Source organism: Manis pentadactyla, chromosome 15 (genome assembly GCF_030020395.1).
Source record: "Manis pentadactyla isolate mManPen7 chromosome 15, mManPen7.hap1, whole genome shotgun sequence".
Lineage (NCBI taxonomy): Eukaryota > Metazoa > Chordata > Mammalia > Pholidota > Manidae > Manis > Manis pentadactyla.
Genome location: NC_080033.1, coordinates 10,883,168 through 10,904,643, shown reverse-complemented (window position 1 = coordinate 10,904,643; position 21,476 = coordinate 10,883,168). Strand labels below are relative to the sequence as shown.

The window sequence follows — 21,476 nt, the reverse complement described above, 5'->3', positions numbered from 1 at the left end:
ACTCCCTTTCCTTCATTTGACCTTACGGGAGCGGGAGCGCGGGCGGTACCAATCACCACACACTCTGCCTCTCGTCTTTTCCCGCCCTCCGTTCGGCTGCTGCAGCGACGTAGGCCAATACTTCCTCCCTGGTGGCTCCTGAGCTCTTTCAGTGACGTGCTTTTGAAACATGCGTTCTGATTGGCTGAGTCTCCAGGCCCGCGCCCGTTGTCCCCACGCGGTGGCCAATTGGTACCCGTGTTGCATCGCACTGGGCCACGGAAGAGGGGGAGGTGGCGGCGGCGGCGGCCATTTTGAGCCGCCGCCGCCATTGGAGTGTCCCCCCCTCCTTTCCCCTTTCGCCTCCTGACAGGAAAGGTTTAAGGGGGACAGAGCCCTGGGAGGCCGGGGCGGGCTCGGGGGCCGCCCCGGGGTCCCGGGCCATGGATGTGCGCCGTCTGAAGGTGAACGAACTTCGCGAGGAGCTGCAGCGCCGCGGCTTGGATACTCGCGGCCTCAAGGCGGAGCTTGCTGAGCGGCTGCAGGCTGCGCTGGAGGCCGAGGAGCCTGACGACGAGCGGGAGCTCGAGGCCGACGACGAACCGAGGCTACCCGGGCACAACAACGAGGAGGTCGAGACAGAGGGGGGCTCCGAGCTGGAGGGGACCGCGCAGCCACCGCCGCCCGGGCTGCAGCCGCACCCGGAGCCCGGCGGCTACTCGGGGCCGGACGGACATTGTGAGAGTGCGCGGGGCGGGGGCCGGGGGGCCCGGAATCCGGGCCGAGGAAGGGCTGTGGGACGCGGGAGTCCGGCACCTGAGGTCGGGGAGACGCTGTGAGGACTGGGGGAATTCCGCCACCCGCCGCTGGAAAGAATCTGGGGAGAAGGGCCTTGGGACGACCGGAGGGTGGATCTGGGCATTCGGTGCAAGGAGATCCTGGAGTGGGGGCTCTCGATGTCGGAGATGAGAAAGGTCTAGGGGGTGTAGAGAATTCCGGAGCCTAGGGTTCGGGGACCGGAAGCCGTGGTTTCTGGAGCCAAAGATAGCAGAACAAGAGGTTTTCTAGTCAGGATTAAGGAGGATCTTGGAAATGGTGATCTTAAGGTTTGGAGCTGGGTGGGCTTGAGGCTGTGGTAGTCCAGCGTGTGGGCTGGGCGTTAGGAGAGATGTTTTCAGTGCTAGGGAAGAAATGAGGCGATGTCCAGGGCTGGGAGAGTTCTGCGGATGGAGGATCCTGAGTTTGCTGCTGATGGGGTACTGGGAGGGATTGCTGAGATGCAAGTGTTGGTGTCTGGCCAGAGAAGTCTGGTGGACTGGGTACTCTGGTGTCCGGCTGGCGAGCGTTTAGGGTTTGTGGGAGTCCGCCATGTGAGTGGACTGGGGAGTCCCCCATCAATCTGAGGGTAGCCTGGGAGACTCTGAGATACAGGGCTGGAAGGCTCAGGGGCAACCCGGGTATTTGGTGCTGGGAAATCTGGGGACCTTCTGGTTGGCTTCTAGAGGAGGTGGTATAAGGTACTTTGGTTTCTGGAGGCAGGTGGGGAGGGAAGGATGCTTCACTGGCCGAGGGACCTAGAGGTCCAGAGCTGGGGGGATTCTGAGAACGGGTAACTCAGTGGCTACTGCTGAACGGTTTTGAATTAACAGTATGGATTGTTTGGAGAATAGAGGTAGCTAGCGGTGGGGTGTGGCAGATAACAAGTTGGTGGAGTTTGGAGTTGATGGAGTACCTGGGGCAACAGATCCTTGTGTTCAGCACAAGAGTGTGTAGCTGGTCTAGCAAATGAGGAGGGGAGAGTGTAGAAGTGGAAGGAGGAAGAAAACCTCTTAACTAGCTGGGAGGGGATGAAGAGTGTCTGGGGGAGGTGTTTCTGAGACTGTCTCCACAGGAGAGCTCGTTGGTTCCCCAGAAGCGATTGTTTGTGTGTCAGGGACTGGGGGAGTGTCTCAGGGGGTAGCAGCCAAATGATGAACCTCTGCATCAGCCAAGAGGTATGGCTCAGAATGAGAGGAGATAGGGTCGATCTGTGATTGTCTGAAGAGAGGAGACCTTGGTGTGGGAGGCAGTAAAGGGTGGTATTCTAGCAGGACAGGGGAATGAGGATTGAAGAAGTTAAGGAGTAAGTAGAAAGGACTTTGGCATCCAGGCCTTGTGGTATTTCTCCGAAAAGGGGGCATGAGCCATAGGACTAAGGGAATAAGGAGAGCAAGCCAGGGAAGAGACAGGACCAGACTTACTTGTTCATGAGAGATGGGATTTCATGGAGTGCAGGTAACCTAAGTTTAGATTTGGGGTGGAGAGGAGCCTGGTGATTGTCCAGGACCCATGTGCTAGGAAGAGTGCTTACCATTGCACAGACCTGTGAAAGAAGAGTGTGGCCCAATCTGCAGGTCTAGGGCAGGAAACACCCTGGCTGGAATGCTGAGGAGGAAGGGCCAATGCCGGAGGTGTATCAGAGGAAAGTGAACTGGGTGCTTGAAACTCTAGAATCAGGCATTATTTCAAATATGGCTTCATGACTTGGGCAAGTCCCTTCACCTCTGAACCCTAGTTTCCTTTTGTGTAAAGTAGGGATAATAATAGTGTTCCCCACCTCCAGATTGTTATGAATGAGATCATGTGTGTACGGATCTTAGCACTGGGCCTGCCTTACTGTTAGAAGGTAGATATTTTAGGGAGTGGAGAAAGACCCCAGAATTATAGCTTCTCTGGGCAAGACTGCTGTGGGCAAAGGAGAGAGTCTTGGGAAGAGAGATGTGAGGCTTTGTGGGAAGAACCCTTGCTTGGAGCCTGGAAGAAACAGAATGGTTTGAAAGGGCCCTGGTGTTCCAATTAAGGACATAGTCTGTTTCTTCCTCTCTCCCATACTCCCTACAACAGAATTCTTTAAGCCCCCTTCATGCCTGCCTCCAACCCTGCCTTCCGCCCTGGTAAACAGACCTGTAGCAAACCACGTGATCGGTTACTTACTTCCCTTTGGGCTCCACCTGGTTTGTGCCCAGATGTATTTGTCCTCTGAGAAAGGATCCAATCAGTTAGCCAGTACAAGAACAGTTTCTCCTTCCCTGTGGTTCTGCCTCACTGGTCCTGGCACAGTCACTAGTAGGGCCCTAGAGGCACCTTGCAGAACTTGCCCCTGGGTTAAAGTGCCTGTATGCTGCTCAGCCTGGGTTTCGACTTCTGTCTGGTTTTGGCTGCAAGGTTGTTGAGGGAGCTTCAGGTTTGGTTGGTCCTGTTTTAGTCCCAGTCCCAGGAATGTTTTCTCCTTTCTTGTCACTAACTTAGTACCCATGCATCCTTTGAGTCAAGGCTTGTCTGTTACTTTCTGATTCCCTGTCTTAGCTCCTGGTACTTCATAGCCCTTAACACAATTATAATTAGGTTTTTGTGTTTAAGTATTCGCTTAATGTATGTCTGTCTCACTGAACTGAAGGTTTCAGTGGGGCAATTCTCAGCCCTTTCCCAGGTTCAGGAGTGTAGTATGCACTCCATGAAGTTAGTCTTGTTCTTAAACTGAGCAACTCCTGGACGCACAAGGACACCTTCCCAAAAACCTTCCCACCTAACTCCAAATATTTCAGGATTTATCCCTAATGAATTTGAAGGCCATTATTATCATGACTCCTGTTTTCTTAACAGTTCCTTTCCTTTCCCTCTCCATTTCTCCTTCAACAGATATGGTTGCTACTTATCTTGGCAGCAGTTGCAGGGTGGGAGAGAATTTTAAAGAGGATTGGTTGTGCAGGTGGGAACAGTAAATTGGACTGGCAGAAGACTGGCTTGTGCCCCCAAAATTTTAAGGTTATGCCCTGAAGGCAACTCTCTAAGCATTATACCATGTCAGCAAACGGCCAGGGCTGGTAATTTTTTAACTGGGCTCCATGGGGTCCCAGGTGTCTGTAGAGTTGCTCCCTGCCCAAAAGTGGGGACTTAGAGGGCAAGGGCAAGCCAGACCTCTTCTCTGACCCTCCCATCTCCTCAATTCAACCAGAACAATTCTGCTTCAGTTGGTTTCGTATATTGGGATTCTGTAGAGCCCAGTCACAGATCTCCAACCTTTTGAGGGGTAAGAGGGCATGTCCTCAGGCAGATTACTTTCTTCCCTTTGGGCTCCACCTGGTTTGTGCCCAGATGTATTTGTCCTCTGTACAATAGGCTATTAACTATCCCCAGTGGAAATGACATTGTGAAGCATAAAAAAGCCACTTGTAGTCCCAAGAAGCACCCATTTGACTGGTCTTTTTTTGTTTTAAGATGTCATGGACAATATTACCAGGCAGAACCAATTCTATGAGACCCAGGTCATCAAGCAAGAGAATGAGTTAGGCTACGAGAGGCGACCGCTGGAAATGGAGCCACAGCAGCAGGCCTATCGCCCAGGTAGGAGAGCATGTGGTCTGTCTCCGGAAGGAAATAGAACTTCTGTGTGGCCCTAACCCTCCACCTAGAGCCTGTCCTCCCAGAGAAACTGCATTTTCCTCTTGGGCAGTCCACTGGGGCTTTGTCACTCTGGCAAGGTTTTTTTGAAGGAAAGAACTTTGTTCTCCTCTCAGGTGTTGGGAGAGGGGGTCTCCTTGGTGTGTGTTTCGAGGTGTTAGTATCAGCACCCTGGAGAAGTTAGCCTAGAGGCCAATATTTGAATCTTTCTTAGTATCTTTGAACATGAAAGCCAGAAAGGGCCTTCTAAGTTTAGTCCAGTATTTCCCATGTTCTGAAAAATACTGTTCCAAGATACGTTGTTAGGGACTCCTCAGTAAAGGGTTCTTTGGTCAAACACATCTGGAGAATGCAGCATATACTCTGCCAGCTCTGCAGGAGTTATTGTGCTCATTAGAGCATTAAAGGCTCTGAGAAGTCCTGGATTTTAAAAAAGCCTCTGTCACATTATTTAAACCCAGGATTTTCCAACATGTAAATATGTCTTTGAAGAAAAGAGTTCCCTGTAATGCCAATTTGGGAAAGATGTAACCCAGCTGTCTATTCCCTATTTTACAGAGGATTGGGGAGGTGGCTTGTCTGATGGCAGAGCTGGGGTTAGAACCCAGGAAACTGGCTGCAGGCCACTGCTCTTGGTTAATAAGCAGCACTGCACATCATTTGTGTCCTATTGTTTGGAAAGCAGGGTCCCACTGTTGAGTGATGACAGACCAGGACTCACTCTCTGTCTTGTGTTCTCTTCACTGTGCTGTGGCTCCAGTGCCTTTTTCTAGTGAGTCTACTTGATTCTGTCTAATTCTGGTTCATCCACAAAGTGAAATCCCCAGACATTTCTTATGGGTGGCTTAGGATTTTAATGAATGTAGGTTAAAACTGCAGATGTATGTCAGGCTCTGTGAGACTTGTGGGATCATTTGGCCCAAGGAGAGTATTTTCTGTGCCATTATCAACAGTTGATATTTATCAGAACCTCCTGTGAGCACAAAATTGTGCTGGGAACTGTTGGGTCTCCCTGCCCTGGAGAATGGGAGCCTTCTGCATGTGATTTGGTCTGTATGCCAGAGCTGGGGAGTGGTCCATGGTGGGCTTGGGTGAGTGCTAAAATGAGAAGATATGCGTGACCCACAGCGTCAGGCATAGATGGTGTGGGAGGAATAAGGCTAGGTTGAGTCTACGGTTTGCTCTTGGTTAGGTGCTGATTCTTGGAGTCTTCCTGGGACCGGGACTTTGTGCAGTCCACAGCATATTATCCCATGCTGATTTCCTGTTGTGGTGTGACTTAATGAGGCCGTCACACCTTTGAGTTGGCTTAAGTGCTGAATCTCCCTCTGGAGAGATTCTGGGCTCTGTGGTAGAGTGATTAAAGTCAGGAGAGTTAGCTGCAGGACTCTAATACCCTGTTGAATTGACCTTTCCCCAGTCCTTACCAGATTGAAGAAGCTTTGTAAGAACTAAGGTGGAGAGATTGTTTGGGAGGAGAAATTAGAGGATGTAGGTGCATGGAATCTCAGGGACCTTAGAATTCCTGTAGGGCTCCCTCCCACTTAGTGCAGGCCAAGGTAGCTGCCAACTATCATGGGGCCTCTGGCAAAGTAGCCAAAGGCAGCCGTTCTACCTTTGGGTGGGCCCTTGGAGAGCCTGGCCTTATTTAATGCCAAAGTCTCCACTCCCACCTGAGAAAGCCTGCGAGTTGTCTGACTGGCATCAGTCACCCAGTTGCCTGCCAGTGCTGATGTACCTGTCCGGCCCTCCCAGGCCTTCCTTTATCTTAGCCCTCCGTTCTCCAGTACAGCCTTCTTGGCTCCCCCAGCAGGCTTCTGTTGAATCCAGCAAGCTGTCTGTGCCCAGCACTTCATCACTGTCGTCGTGATCCTGCCAGTATCTCCTGAGGTAAAGGGGACCAGGAAAGTGATAGCTGAGGAGTTTCTGAGTGCCTTGACCATCTGCGTTTGTCCCAATAGTAGAAGTGAAGACAGAGATGAAGCAAGAAGCACCCACAAGTTTCCTTCCTCCCGAAGCATCTCAACTCAAGCCAGACAGACAGCAATTCCAGAGTCGCAAGAGGCCTTATGAAGAAAACCGAGGACGGGGGTACTTCGAGCACAGAGAGGATAGGAGGTGGGTGTGTGAGGTGATAGTCACCCTTTCTCCAGTAGGTCTCTAAGTCCATAGCCTGATGCCCACTGGGACCTTTGTCCTAACCAAGGGGCAGAGCAGAGTGCCCTGCCCCCTCACTCTCCAGTCCTTCCTGCACTCACGTCCAGATTCAGTTTGCTCAGCTTTTGCTCCTTTCCTCATGCCTCCCTTCCCATTCATTACCTGCAGGGTAAAGTCCAAGTAGCTTTCCTTCATGTGTGAGATGCCAGCCTGCCTTTTCAGTCCTCCCCACCCTCTGCCCTGCAGTCCTCCACAGTGTTTATTTCTAATGGCTGCTCCATGTTCCTCAACTGAAAGGTCTGTTTCCTGATCCTTCTTACAAAGTGCCCACCCTCGGGCTGGACACTGGGGACACAGACGATTTGAACAGTGGGTCTTGGCCTTCTGTTGTTCCCAATATAGGGATGAGACAGACACATAAGTAAGCCACAACATACTGGGATGAGTAGTCAGGGTATGTGAGTGTCAGGAGCTCACAGGAAGGAGTGGCCTCTCTGCCCTGTTCATTCCCTTTTTCCTTTTCCTGCAAGCCATCTCCCTCCCCTCCCCCTCCAGACCCAGTCCTATCTTTCTCCCTTTCCTTCTTCAGGTCCTGCGTGAAGCCTTTTCAGATCACAGAAACTAGGAATAACCACTCCTCTAACTCATCTGCACTGGTCATTTTATACATTTTATTTCCTACCTGGTGGAATCCATCCTCTTCTAGCTTGTGACTCTTTTTAAGACATGGTCTCATGGCTGTGACTAAAGTTAGGACATGGACCCCCACTTCTTAGGAGTTTCTGCCCCTGCCTCCCGCACAGCAGAGGACCTAGAGCTGCTTGCTGATGGAAAACAGAAGGAACACTTGTTCTGATCCCAGGCTGGCAGAGAAAGCTTCCTAGAATGGAGTTACCGTGTGGTGAGCTTCATACCAGGCTCTGTGCTAACCCTAGACTGGCAGGGCCAGAAAGGCATTCCACCAGAGGGAAGCCTGCCAGGGCATGGGATACCCGATCTGGGCACATGGTGGACTGCAGTCATCCAGACTGTCCCGGGCAGGACCCTGAGCATTAGACCCCACCCTTTGATCCCTCTCCCTTATTTCTATACATTGGAAACCAGTGATATTTTAGCGTAGTCTCTTTTTAGTGTTTTGGTAGAAAGAGGAATCCCGTTCATAATTTAGGATACTTTTGAAAGTGAGAAAGACTGAGAAAATGGGTCATCTCAAATCCTTCCACATGTAGGGTTTAAGAAGCCTGGTGTGTGGACAGATTGTAATTATTGGGGTTTATCTAAGCTCTTGCACACTGCCCTTCCTGGCTCATTACCCTTTGGGATACCACAGCTTCCATTTGGAGTTCAGTTAGGAGGCAGTTCTCAATATGCAGAGGGCATGGATCAGAATCTTGGGGTGTGAGTGAACTGTCCTCTTTGACAAGCTGTCTGATTCTGATGGCCCTCTCTTGCAGAGCTTGCCCTCTCTAGTGCCCATCCCTACCCTAAGAGTTAACAGTCATTGCTCTCATTGCAAGGATGTAGGGTTGCAAAGTTTTTTGTTTGTTTTTCAAGTATAGTTTGATACATAGTATTGGTTTCAAGTATACAGTTACAGTGGGTCAACAGTTAATACACACTATTAAATCCTTGCCCCAACTAGTACAGTTACTTCGTCAACACAGAAAGATGTTACAGAACCATAGGCTATATTCTCCATGCTGTACTACCATCCCGAGATCAGCTTATATTATGACAAATTTTTGTGACCCTTTATCTCCCTCACCCCTGACCCACCGCAACCCCTTCCCCATGGTAACCACCAGTCACTTCTCAGTGTCTTTGAGTCTACTGTTGTTTGTTTTGTTTTGTTTTTAGATTCCACAAGTAAGTGAAGTCATATGGTATTTCTCTTCCTGGCTTATTTCACTTAGCACAATTCTCTCTAGGTCCATCCATGTTGTCGCTAATGGCAGAATTTCTTGTGGCTGAATAACGTTCCTTTGTGTATATGTATCACATCTTCTTTATCCATTCATCTGTTGATGGACACTTTGGTTGTTTCTAGTATTCTTTTGCTAACTTCTGTGGGAAGAAATTGAAATACAGGAAGAACTTGTAAAGCCCAGCAGAACCTTCATTTCCTTCTTCTGTGTTTGTCTGACCGATGTCATGTGACTTGACCCCTCTTTCTGATACAGGGGCCGCTCTCCTCAGCCTCCTGCTGAAGAAGATGAAGATGACTTTGATGACACCCTTGTTGCCATCGACACATGTGAGTCCTTGGAGTACCTATCTGATTCTGCCTTCCGATCAGTATTGGGAAACTGTGGCTTGACCTTCACAAATCCCTGCCTGGCACCATCCAAAGCCAGTGTTAGTCCAGGTGTGAGAAAGCAGAGCTGTGGAGTGAGGGTGCTGGTTTGGAGAAAGATCTGCCCCCAGCTTTAGTTGGGATCCTGGGCAAGTCATTCTACTTCTCTGAGCTCTTCAGGGAGGAGTAATCCTGCCCTAAAACCTCAGAGGCCTCTCAGTGACACTCATCAGAGAACGAATGGGAGAGCCATGTCGGAATCCTTGAACGCCACCCTGTATACACAGGGGTTGTCACTAATCACAGAGAGAACCTGAGTGCTGCTGGGGAAACTTAACTCTTTGGTGACCAGTTCCCCAGTTTCCATCATCTGCTCGTGTTCCTGGTGAAACCAATGCTACTTTGTTCTCTGCGGCATTAACCTGGGCTGCCCTGCTGTCTGTCCTCCAGTTCAGTTTTCTTTGCACTGGATAAGTGGCTTTCCCCTTGACTACACATCTAAACACATGAGGGAATGATTATAGAAGTCCTGTCCTTCCTCAGACCTCCTAAGATAGAGTCTTAAGTTGTAGAACTTGTGAATCTGAATTTTAAAAATACCAGAAGCCCAGTCAGGTCCAAGAACACTGTACTTTTCAACAGACCAGAATGTTAACAGCAGTTCATTCACATGTTCCTTGATGTAACTCATGATTAAAGAGCAGTGGCTACATGCTTTGGAAGAGAGAAAGATATCTTGTGCACACTTCCTTCTATCACAAGATCTCAAAGACAGTACACCCAAAGTAAAGTCAGGCGTTTTTAAAATGTTGGATGGCAGGGGTCCATGAAGCAACATCTGATCAAATGCCAAATGTACAGATCATAGCACTCAGTCTTTAGAGAAAGGAGCCTCCTGGACAGGATGGTCAGGAAAGACTTTTCTTGGAGGCATGACCGGTTATTTGATGAGTGGGAAAAGTTTGAACTACAGCAGAGGAGTCCTGGGCCCACAAGAGGAAGTGGGAGGGAGCCTGTGGTACACCTGACAGTGGTGCCTGGGCAGCAGGTGTGGGTCAGGGTCAGATGTTTGTGCAGCTTTTGGATAGCAGGAATCTGGGTCCCAAACTGATAGTGTGGGGACATGGTTGAGGCTTACGGCAGCGGGGATTAGCCTCTTTTTTTTTTTTTTTCTCTAAAAACCCTTGAAACTGGTGAACATATGTACCTTCTCCCTAGCAAGTGTACATCCCAGTAAAAAGCATTCGTGTACCAGTTTCCAGGGGTCCTCTTAATGGCTCTTTGGACCCCAGCCAGATAAACCCCAATTCCTTTGTGGAATGGCTGCTTTGAACCAGTGCAGGCCAGTTTGCAAAAGTCCAGAGCCTTTGTACTGAAAGAAAAAACAGACGTGGTAGCTGGTTTCTTGTGACCCTGTCGCTATAGCGTGTCAGCTTGTTGTGCTCCTGGTTAACACTCTTGGGGAATTTTAACTTTGCCTGTCCCTCTCTTGGGACCTTTTAAAACATCAACCATCCACACACTTTCTTCCACAGATAATTGTGACCTCCATTTCAAGGTGGCCCGAGACCGGAGTAGTGGCTACCCACTCACAATCGAGGGCTTTGCATACCTATGGTCAGGAGCCCGTGCCAGCTACGGGGTCAGAAGGGGCCGTGTGTGCTTCGAGATGAAGGTGAGCGCGAGCAACATAGGGAATAAGGACAGAAAGTAGGTCCGTCTTTGGAATAGCCTGACATCAGCCACTGTGGTCAGGCCCACAACTGCAAGAGATTTGATTGAACATAGGCTTTGTCCAGTCAAAAAAAAAAAGTAGGATGAACTGAAGAGAACTAAACCATTGCTCAGTGCTGTATCAGAAAAGCAAGTTAACCATATATTGCTTCATCGAGCAAATTTTTCCTTGGTACGATTTGACTCGGGTATTACATAGCCAACCATTGTAGGGTGTGATGTGTTTGTAATACAGGGAAAAGGAGTTGTTTGAAAGAACGGGCTCTAGAATCACCAATTAGAGGGAAGCCAAAGGGAAGAGCAGGGCAAAGAAAGGTTCTGCCTCAGACCATCCTCTACCATCATCTTGTCACAGTTTCGTGCCAAATTACGTTTATGAAATAATGCTTGGCCATGTTTAACAAAAGTTCAGGGAGCACAGAGGAGTATAGGACAGAAAAAACAAAAGTTACATTTGTGTCCTCCCAGTCCCTGTCCTACCCGCCAGAGGTAACTTACGTGTTAACAATTTCTTGTGTATCTTTTATATATCCAAATTTATTTATGGTAGCTTACACTTATAGGTCCCTTTACATACACTAGATTTGGTGCCAAGCTCTTCACAGGGACATCTCCATGAATCCTCACAGTACCATGATGAAATAGGTACAGTTATCCCCACTTTTAGAGGGGAAGCTGAGGCTGAGGGCTGTCATATTTGATGGACTAAGCCACCATTCCTTGTTAACATTGCACTGTTTTGTGTGCTACTCACAGAAACACTGCTAATTAAACTGACAGAGTGCTTCTTTACCACACCAATTGGAAGATACTTCCTGATTTTGGAGATGTTAAAAACTGAAAAATGTGTATCTGCAAGTCAGTGAAATAGAGTAACTTACCAAAAGCCACAGACTAATACAGTTAGATATGGTTATTAGGCAGCCTAACCCCTGATAAATCGGAAGGTGCTTTTTAATTCTTTCCGCTTACTTTTATTCTTTCTGCTTTTTACTTAATACCATATCTTAGACATTTTTCGATACCAGGTATGTTAGCCCTGCCTTAAGCTTTTTAACTGTGATAGTCTGTGGTGAGGATGTGCCATAATGTGACTGGTGCCTTATTGTTTTCTGGTTTTGTTTTGGGTTTGTTTTCCGTAGAAACCATGTCACACTAGATGTTTGTGTGAGTTCTCACACACACACACACACATGACCGTATCAGTAGGATAAACTGGGGTTGCTGAGCTCTAGAGCACTTAGACATTCGCAGTTCTTACAGAGACTGCTAAATTGCCCTCCAAAGACATTGTACTTGTTTACCTTCTACAGCCAATAAATAATGTGAGAGTCCCTGTCTCCCCTGCAACAAGTGTTAAATTAAAACTAAAAAATAATTGCATTTGAAAATACCTATTTCTATAGCCCTACGCTCTCCTGAGCCCTTTGGAGGCCCTGACTTCAGTGCACAGGGCCTTCAGAACAGCTTAAATGTCTTTTCCCCAGCAGCAAAAGCCGTAACTTTTTTAATGCCTATGCGCACTCCTCCTGTATTGCCTTGTAACCCACCAGCCTCCAGAGAATCAATTCTGAGCTCTCTTGTTCTCCGTCCCCAGATCAATGAGGAAATCTCTGTGAAGCACCTTCCATCCACAGAGCCTGACCCGCACGTTGTCCGCATTGGCTGGTCCCTGGACTCTTGCAGCACCCAGCTAGGTAAGGGGTGGTCAGCCAAGCAAACCCGAGGATAGAGTGATAGCCTCTATCCCTGGATTCTCAAGCCTCCTAAGCTTCTCTTCCCAGCATTGCACTCAGAACAGAACTAGTCTGGGGTGGAAAAGACATAAATTAGGTTTATGCCACTGTCTCTCTTCAGGTATACGGAATTCAACTGGAAAGACCATAGTCATATTAAGCCTTGTATGAAAATTTTCTCTTTCATCTTTTAGGAAAGGGTCCAGATTTCTCTTTAGGAAATGGTTCCCTTTCTTAAAAAAAAGATCAGTTGTCTCCTGTCCTCAAACCATGCTGAAACTAAGTTCCTTAAGCACCATTAAGTTATGTCTGGGATTTAATGTCTAGAGCCTAACCCAGAGTGAAAGGGGAACCAGAGCATAGTGGAGCTGGGGTGTTTTGGCAGATGGAGATGGGGTGCCCATTGAGAGGTTTTGAGTGTTCACAGGATCTTGGTCTCAATGACCTTCTTAACCCCAAGGGACTGATTTCGGTGACCTATACTGAGACCTTCTGCCCCTCATACAGACATTCTGATTATGAAAATAATATGTATACCTTGTAAAAATTCAGGCCATACTAGAGGGGAAAGATGAAAATCTTAAACCATGAGACCACAACCACTGTTAACATTTTCATCTACAGTTCATTTATTCTTTGTATACCTCAAACTGGGTCACACTATGCATACTATTTTATAGCCTGATTTATTTTTCCTACTTAATATAAGATGGGCATATTTTTATAAATAAGCATAGCTTTTTGCTGCATAATTTTCCATTTTAATAGTTGTATCACTTACTTATAAATGTTTAGTAAGTTAAGTTGGTTGCAGTATTTTGCTGTTAAACACGAACTATCCTGTGTGTCACTGGTCTGGCTATTCACTTAAGACTGAACCTTAGAAGTAGAAATGCTAAGTCAGAAGGAGTGTACAGTTTTCCTTTTGAGACCTATGAGTGCTTTTAAGACTCTGTCATCTCATGTAATGTTTGTCTCAGTTTTGAAATGTAAGTGATGGGTAATTGGTATAGATGAAGTTAGAAAATACAGAACAGTCAAGCAGATGTCCAGGGTCACACAACTGGCCCGTAGAAGAACTGGACCTGAAATTTCTGCTTGTTGGCTCCTGCTTTTCTAGTAGGATGCTCTTTGGGTTCCTGACCAAGGATCTTCATATAACCTGGGTACAAGCCAGGGCCCTTAGGATCTCAGTCAGACCACTTCAGCCCCCAGCCCTATAGCCTAAGGAAATCAGTACCTCTCCTAAGGGTTAGACCTCCTGGTCTCCAGAAGCAAAACCCAGCTCCTTTACTGATTTCTGCCAAAAAACCCACTGGCACCAAAAATTGATGCCAATAGTGGACTTGATTGAACATTGAGTATCACAGGGAAGGGTTGCATCTCAGTGGATAACCTGCCTCCATCCCAGGTCCTCTCTTCCCCTCTTCCCTTTCTTTCCAAATTCTCTGTTTCTTTACAGAGCAATTCCTTTCAGCCCCTGCTCCCAGCCTTATCACCTAAACCCATCAAGCCCTCAGGAGTTCTGCATAACGAATGGCTTCCTTTCCTCAGAACCTTCCTCACCTTTCCCCGAAAACATCTGATAAGTAAACTAGTAAAGAAAATGATTTATTTTCGTTACAAGTATGTGACAGCCATAAACACTGTTGTGATCATCGCAGGCTAACCTGCCTTTGCCTATTTTTTCCGTTAGGTGAAGAGCCTTTCTCCTATGGCTATGGAGGCACTGGGAAGAAGTCCACCAGTAGCCGGTTTGAGAACTACGGAGACAAGTTTGCAGAGAATGATGTGATTGGCTGCTTTGCGGTGAGTTCTGGCAGCCTGTGGGAGTTAGCAGACCAGATGTCAGTCCTGTCAGATGGACCTGCAGACCTTTTTTTCAGACTGTCTCTGCCCATTGTCTGCCCCATGTCCAGCCATTCTTGCCATACCTCTTGTCTCTCTTCAACAGATGGGAATGTTTGCTGTCATTCTGTGCAAAATTCTGCCATTATATCCCTCTGGTCTTCTGTGCAAAGCTGTCTGATGGCACCCTGAAGAGGTGTGGGGATGTTGGGTGTGCACAGCCTTCCTCCGTTCCTAGATTCCAGATGACGTCTTCTAAACCCAAGACTTTCTTATCTCTCTTTGCTACAGAATAGCCTATCTGCTCTCAAAGGCCATGCTGTTGGCTCTTGCCCCACTTCAGCATCATCTCTTCCCAGACTTCACCCTTCCTTCACCTCACATTTGTTGAGCCAGGCTTCCTACAGTGTACTGCCTTCTAGGATAGTTGGGATAGGTACAAAACAAGAAATAAAGGGTGTGTGAGCAGCTGCCCAGTTTCAGTCCCTGAGAGTAGTGACTGATGCTCACAGTGCTGTGGAGGCTGGAGCTCAGCTCTGGGGCCAAACTCCTAGATCCAGTCCCTGCTCTTCCACTCACAGCCCTAGGCAAGTTACCTTCACTATATTTCAGTCTCTAAATTTAGAGAACCTTTGCACCTACCTCAGAATTTCATGTGGGGCTATTAAGTAAATCCATTAGAAGTGCTTACAACAAAGCCTGGCACATAGTAAGTAGGCAGTAATTACTACTTTATGGTTATCATCAGGAGTCACAGATGTTCGTAGAGTGTGAGGCAGTGGCTACCCAGGTGGGTACTTGGTCTTGGTGTTGTTCTCTTTTCCTCCCTCATATTTGTACACACGTATATTTTCCCCCTTCTTTTTCATTCTTACTTTGAAATAATTTCAAACTTAAAGAAAAGCCCTACGAATTCTTGTTAGAGCCTTGTCCAGATTCTAACATTTGTCACATTGGCATTATCTTTCTCTCAGATACATATATGATTTTTATCTGACCTATTTGAGAATAGGTTGTGTACTCATGTCTTTATTCCTTAATACTTGAGTGTGTATTTCTTAATAAAGCTATTATCTTAACTACAGTACAGTTATCAAATTTAACATTAATATAATGCTATTATCTACTCCACAGTCCATACTAAAATTTTGTCAGTTCTCCCAACAATATCCTTTAGAACAGTTTTGTTTCTGGCCCAGGACCTAGTCCAGGATCACGTACTGCATACTCTTGTCATGTCTTTTTAGCCTGAAACAGTTCCTGTCTTCCTTTGTCTTTTATGACCTCATTGTCTTTTTAATGAAAAAAACATTTTCTTACAAATTAACCATGTTTATGCTCTACAGACTATTCTAAACCTTGCATTTTTTCCATTTAACAGTAAATTTAGGTTATCTTTCCTTGTCTGCACAGATAATAGAGATCTAGCTCAATTAAAAACACTTTTGAATAGTTAACAAATCCACATGGTTTCCAGAAATAGCAAAAATATAAAAAGGTATATACAGTGTAAAATCTTCCTCAGACCCTTCCCCTCCACCCATTGTTCATTTATCCCCTCCTCCACATGTGAACCCAGTGGTGCTCAGGATTTCTTCATCCAAATATAAGAAAGATGTTTGCTATTTTTCTTCTTTTATATATTAAATATATTGTAGGTAGCATATTATACATGTTATTCTATATCTTTATTTGCTTAACTATACCTTAGAGCTCTTTTTATGTCACTATCTAGAGGGCACTTCTTTGTTCTTTTATAGTCTGTCACCATCATGTGGATCTATCGTATTTACATGCTCACTCCTCTAGAAGTGGACATTTGGGTAGTTTCTTTATTTAGTGGCTGCCTAGTATTCTGCTGCAGGCATCACTTTACCCTGGTTTCATTTAGCCAGTCTTCTGTTGGTGGACCTCAAAGTTATTTTGCTGGGATAGTTATAGCTGCAGTGACAGCTTATCTTTTCCCACTTACCAGAGGATATCATTGGAGATGTTTTTGTGTCTCCACACATGGATCTCCTGTGTGATTTAGTCTTTCTAACTTCCCCATTGGAGCACATTTAAGCAGTGCTGGGGTGAGTACTTCGCACATACATCTTTGCATTTTGTGGGGAATATACTTGTAATATTTACTCCTAAATACATAACTTTTGGGTCAAAGGTATGTTTTTTAAGTTTTGATAGCTACCACCAAGACTGTACTCCAAAGAGGTTGTAGCAATTTAACATGTCATTAGTGTGTGACAGTGTTCCACACACTCTCCCATCTGATGTGGGGTTCTGTGAATGTGGCAGCTGCTTCAACTAGGTCATCTCTACTTCTGTTTTTAACATTCTGTGTGCAGTTCTCTTTATTCAAAGGATCCCATAAAAATCTCAAGGTGAGGGGTTGGAGGAGGTGTGAAAAACAGTGAACTGAGGGAACCTGCAGCAGGGCGGGGAGGTGGAGCACATTTGCATCAGCTCTTGAGTTTTTGACATTCACAAAACAAAGGACAAAAATGGCCTTCCAGGTAGAGAAGAGTATAACCCATTTCAGCAAACCATGGGAGTGTCATCCTTGGAGTCTTGAGGACAACACAAGATGTGAGAGATGAGGCTACAAAAGTGGCATGCTCTCGAAAATGCCAGGCTTGAGGACTTTGTAGGGCCCGGACTGATACCACAAGTTCTTTAGCAGGAATGACCTGACTACACTTGCTTCTTGCACAGATGGCCTGTCAGTAGGGTATTGGTCAGTTGAGGGTGCTGGTTTATGCACAATATGGCAAGTTCAGTAGGGAAGGGAAGCTTGTGGCCATGAAGAAGGTTAACCCCATGACGTTCATTTCCATGTTAGAGCAAAGGTGACCTGGGCCACTCTCGCTCAGGTGAGAAGACATGCAAGGACCAAGCTGCAGGACTGGGCAGAATTTAGTCTGGCAAATGTTTTATGTGTCTCCTCTGCACAGCCCGGACATGTGTGGGCACTTAGACATGAACAGATAAGAAAGGACTCCATAGAGCTGCTCTGTGCGAGCACTGAGGAGGATGGTGAGGAAGCTCCCTGGGTAAGCGAGCCTTCACTGCTTCTTAAAGGGCAGTTCCCAAGCTGGTATCCCCATTTCAGAGGGAAAGAGTACCCATAAAATCTTATACTTTTATCAGGAACCTGATCTTGTACTTTGCTTCAGTTTGTGGTCTGATCCCAAGTTCTTGGTCTTCCTTAATTGTAAACCTTTACCCTACAGCCAAAATGCTCTTTCTGAAACAAGTTTTGACCAGGCCACCCCATATTCAGAACAAGTGAGGGACTCTGCTCTGCCATCATCCTGAAGTCCAGCCTCCTGAGGTGATAGAGAGCCCCTCACACTAAGGGCGGAGACCATGTTTCTTTCCCACCTAGCACAGTGCCAGGCATCTTGGAATGATAGCTCCCATTCATTCTGTGCTTGCTGTGTAGTAAAGGTCCACTTAACAGAACAACCATATGCCATATAGAATCTTCCTGACCTCCCTCTTTAATAAGGAAACTGAGTATGAAATAACCGTTTAGCTTTGGGCAACTCCAGCTGCCCTGGGCCCCACAGTTAGTAAATGGTGGAGCTGAAAAACAGGATCTTAACTGATACAGCCATTCAGTGGGAACTCAATAAACAATAGTTTTTGAGTGAACGAATATGGTCTTGGTCCTTGCTGGGCCTCCAGCTGTACCCGAAATTACTTGCCCCTCATCCTTTATGCTTCAGCCAATCTATGTTCTCTCACTGCCAGGTTTTTTAGGACTCTCCTCCCACCCCAAATGTGTCTCATTTCCATTTATTGTTCAGGACTTGGCTTATCAGTCCTCACCTCAGAGAATCTTCTGAAGTGTGCTTACTGAAGTAGGGTAGTATCTCTGTCTAATTCCCCACCAGGCCCTGAGCCCTGTCAGGCGCATATCACCACAGATACATGTATTAGGAAGAGCAGAAACTCAGGGAACATGTATTGAACAAATAGATGATTGCATTTGTAGAGCTGGGGTTGAGACTGGAGAGATGCTTTTTCCTTCATCTTTGTCTCAGGCTGGACACAAGATGCAAAATACTTGGGGCTTCCTAAAATGACATCTACTAGCTTTTGGATCTTGGGCAAGGAGGGCTTTGGGCTGCATGTTCTCCGAGTTGTTCCCTGGTGCTGCTTGATGTATCTGTGTGTTGGGGAGGGGTGCACTTATATCTGGGAGGCCAGCTGTATTTCCACTCCCTGCATCTGCTCTCCAGCTTGTGGTCCTTAGTGCCTGAGGCTGAGCATTAGCAGTTATCTTCCTTTGGCTTTTTCTCCCAGGACTTTGAATGTGGAAATGATGTGGAACTTTCCTTCACCAAGAACGGGAAGTGGATGGGCATTGCCTTCAGAATCCAGAAGGAAGCCTTGGGGGGTCAGGCGCTCTATCCTCATGTCCTGGTGAAGAATTGTGCAGTGGAGTTCAACTTTGGGCAGAGGGCAGAGCCCTACTGTTCTGTCCTCCCAGGCTTCACCTTCATCCAGCACCTTCCCTTGAGTGAGCGGATCCGGGGCACTGTCGGACCAAAGAGCAAGGCAGAGTGTGAGGTGAGTGGGACTGGAAGACTGACGTGGTGCCTCCCTCTTCAGAGCCATGTTGCTGCCGAGGCAGGGCAACAGAGGGGACACACCTGGCAGCTGGGTGTGATGAAGGCAGCACAGCCTCACTGCGTGAGTAACCTTGGGGCAAGGGGACCTCCTCCTCCCCGCTCCTCAGTGCTCCACTCCCAAGTTGAAAGCTGCTGTTGGTGTGGCGTAGGCCGAAGAGGGTGGGGCTGAGGTAAGAGACCTAATTCTTGGAAAGGGTCCAAAAGGAAGTTGCCACGTTGCTCCCTCCACACTGCACTCCTTTGATGAGGTCAGAACCGTGGAAACGAGGCTTTCCACCCTGCAGAAAAGGATATGAAGGCACTTCCTGGTAAGTGCATTCTTGAAGGAGTTTTGTAGTTTCACACTCCTATCCAAAGCTGTCTTAAAATGATAACTAGCTTTGGGGATGATTTGGCTACAGAAGCCATGCTGGCGGGCTTTGTTCTCAAAATAGTATTTTCTTAGATCTATAAATGATTTTATGTTTGTTGTAGGAAATTAAGAAATAGTTTCACATAATTCTACCATCCACAAATAAGTTTACTTTTAAAGTTTAATTAAGATCCTAAGAGTATAAGCATTTTGATATCTTGCCCCCTTCACTTAACATTATTTTGTGGCCTTTATCCTACCATATGAACACCTCTTTTTAAACCCATTTTTAATTGGCCTCACAAATTAACCATTCCCCTTTTTGGACATGTGGGATGCATCTGGTACTTGGCCAAAGTTTAAATAAACTGAACAGATAGGATGGTTGTCCTTGTGCATACAGTCTATCCCCATCTCACACTCCAGGAAACTTGTACCACTTCTCATGTGCACTCCATGTGGGTTGGTCCCGGTGCACAGCTCTCCCTGGGCCTTTCCCTGTCAGAGGTTATTTGATCATGTGTGAACAAAAAATGTAAATAGCCGTAGAATAGCATTGATTTTGTGCTTGCCCCATGCCAGACCCTCTGCAAGCCTCATCTCTTTGGTTTCCAACAGCATCAGTGTTAGGTAGCTGCTCTTAACTGCTTCCATTTCCCAGAAGTGTCCGTGAGTTTTAGAGCCACCCTCGGGTTCACCAGTGAGTCAGGGTGGGACCAGGCTGCCGCGCCACACACTGCTGCTGCTTCACTGTGCTCCTCCCTGTCTCGTTCTTGTAGATTCTGATGATGGTAGGCCTGCCCGCTGCTGGTAAGACCACGTGGGCCATCAAACATGCAGCCTCCAACCCTTCCAAGAAGTACAACATCCTAGGTACCAATGCCATCATGGATAAGATGCGGGTAAGGATGGCCCCTGGTCTCTCCATGTCCACCTCACACCCTCCAACTGCTGCCTTGCATCCAGGACCACCCTCCCCTCACCATCCCCTGCCTACAGGTGATGGGCCTACGCCGGCAGCGGAACTACGCTGGCCGCTGGGATGTCCTGATCCAGCAGGCCACCCAGTGTCTCAACCGCCTCATCCAGATCGCCGCCCGCAAGAAACGCAACTATATCCTAGATCAGGTACTTACTGGTGACCATGATGCCCCGGGAGGGGGAACGGGCCTGTTGGGTGCCTGGGAATTCCCCTCCGGTCTTTTTATTTCCCCATATCGCTCTTCTATGGCACTGGTGGTCAGCCACACATAGTGGTGCAGACGCAGACTGATCACAGCCTTCTGAGCCCAGTCTGGGGCCATGATACACCTAGCTCAGACTCTCAGTAGCCCAAAGAACATCACCAGGATTTCCAAGCTGAATGATCCTGGGCTTGAATCTCAGCTCTGCCACACCCCTGGCTGTGTGCCTGTGGACAGCTGACTTCATCCTCCCAATCTGTCTCTTGTCTGTAAAACAGAGCTCATGATGGACCCACATACCTAGCACAAGGCTGGCACAGACTAGCCAGAGACTGTTGTTAAGTACTCGACAGAATAGGTACATCCCAGCTTCTACGGTCAGGTACATAACTGAGCCAAATATTTTCTACTTGCATTTTAATTTAGGAGCAGGGTTCCATCAGGCAATCCGGGAGTCTTTCAAATCAAACACAGAATTTTATATGGAGGTTCAGATATGTCATTTTTTTTTAAAGACAGTTTTGAATTAAGATAGGAAGATTGTCCATAGCTTTCAACATTCCCAAAAGTGTGAGTGACCCAAATGTTGTTTGGGATTCCTGTCTCAAAATAATGAGTTCCTAGTGTTTACTACCTGTGGGACATCATTCTTGACATTGTCCTGAAGGCCTGCTCAAGTAGATGACCCTGTATTTGGGGATCTGTAAATAAGCCTCTGTTCCCATCACTTGCATTTGTGCTTCCATAAAAACCTCTGAGTGTGTAAATATGTAAGCTGAGTGTAGCACCCCTGCCCTGGCAGCCTTACAGGGGTACTATCCCTCTGTGTAGCCCTGGGTACTTGGTCACCAGGAGTTCAGAAGGCTAACTAGTGAACTAGTGATGGTGACTGGTTTGTCAGAAAGGTGGTTGGAAACTACAGGACCAAGCTGCCTTTGCATAGGAGTGAGTATCTTAACACAAAACAACTGAGCAGGAGCTTCCGGCTTGGTGTACACAGAGATTTAGGGAGAATGGTATCTCGGAGAGCATGGGAGTTCCACACCCCTCGCACATACCTTGCCCAATGCATCTCTTACATCTGGCCATTCCTTTTATAATAAACCAATGATCTAG

General features: G+C 47.1%; 1 protein-coding gene across 4 annotated transcripts in view; it reads left to right on the top strand.

Annotated features, from left to right (window-relative positions):
• The first annotated feature begins 262 nt into the window (after nucleotides 1-262).
• HNRNPUL1 (heterogeneous nuclear ribonucleoprotein U like 1) overlaps nucleotides 263-21,476 on the top strand; it is a 32,934-nt gene continuing 11,720 nt past the window's right edge. Inside the window, exons 1-10 of one of the 4 annotated variants that reach the window (XM_036896482.2) lie at nucleotides 263-717; nucleotides 4,237-4,362; nucleotides 6,384-6,537; nucleotides 8,757-8,830; nucleotides 10,405-10,544; nucleotides 12,201-12,300; nucleotides 14,036-14,148; nucleotides 18,496-18,762; nucleotides 19,956-20,078; nucleotides 20,176-20,304. In XM_036896482.2, the coding sequence (XP_036752377.1) occupies nucleotides 423-717; nucleotides 4,237-4,362; nucleotides 6,384-6,537; nucleotides 8,757-8,830; nucleotides 10,405-10,544; nucleotides 12,201-12,300; nucleotides 14,036-14,148; nucleotides 18,496-18,762; nucleotides 19,956-20,078; nucleotides 20,176-20,304 (1,521 nt within the window). In that variant the 5' untranslated portion in view covers nucleotides 263-422. Of the gene's footprint in view, nucleotides 718-4,236; nucleotides 4,363-6,380; nucleotides 6,538-8,756; nucleotides 8,831-10,404; nucleotides 10,545-12,200; nucleotides 12,301-14,035; nucleotides 14,149-18,495; nucleotides 18,763-19,955; nucleotides 20,079-20,175; nucleotides 20,305-21,476 lie in introns of all 4 variants that reach the window. The other 3 variants (XM_036896481.2, XM_036896484.2, XM_036896483.2) reach the window with 3 other exon arrangements.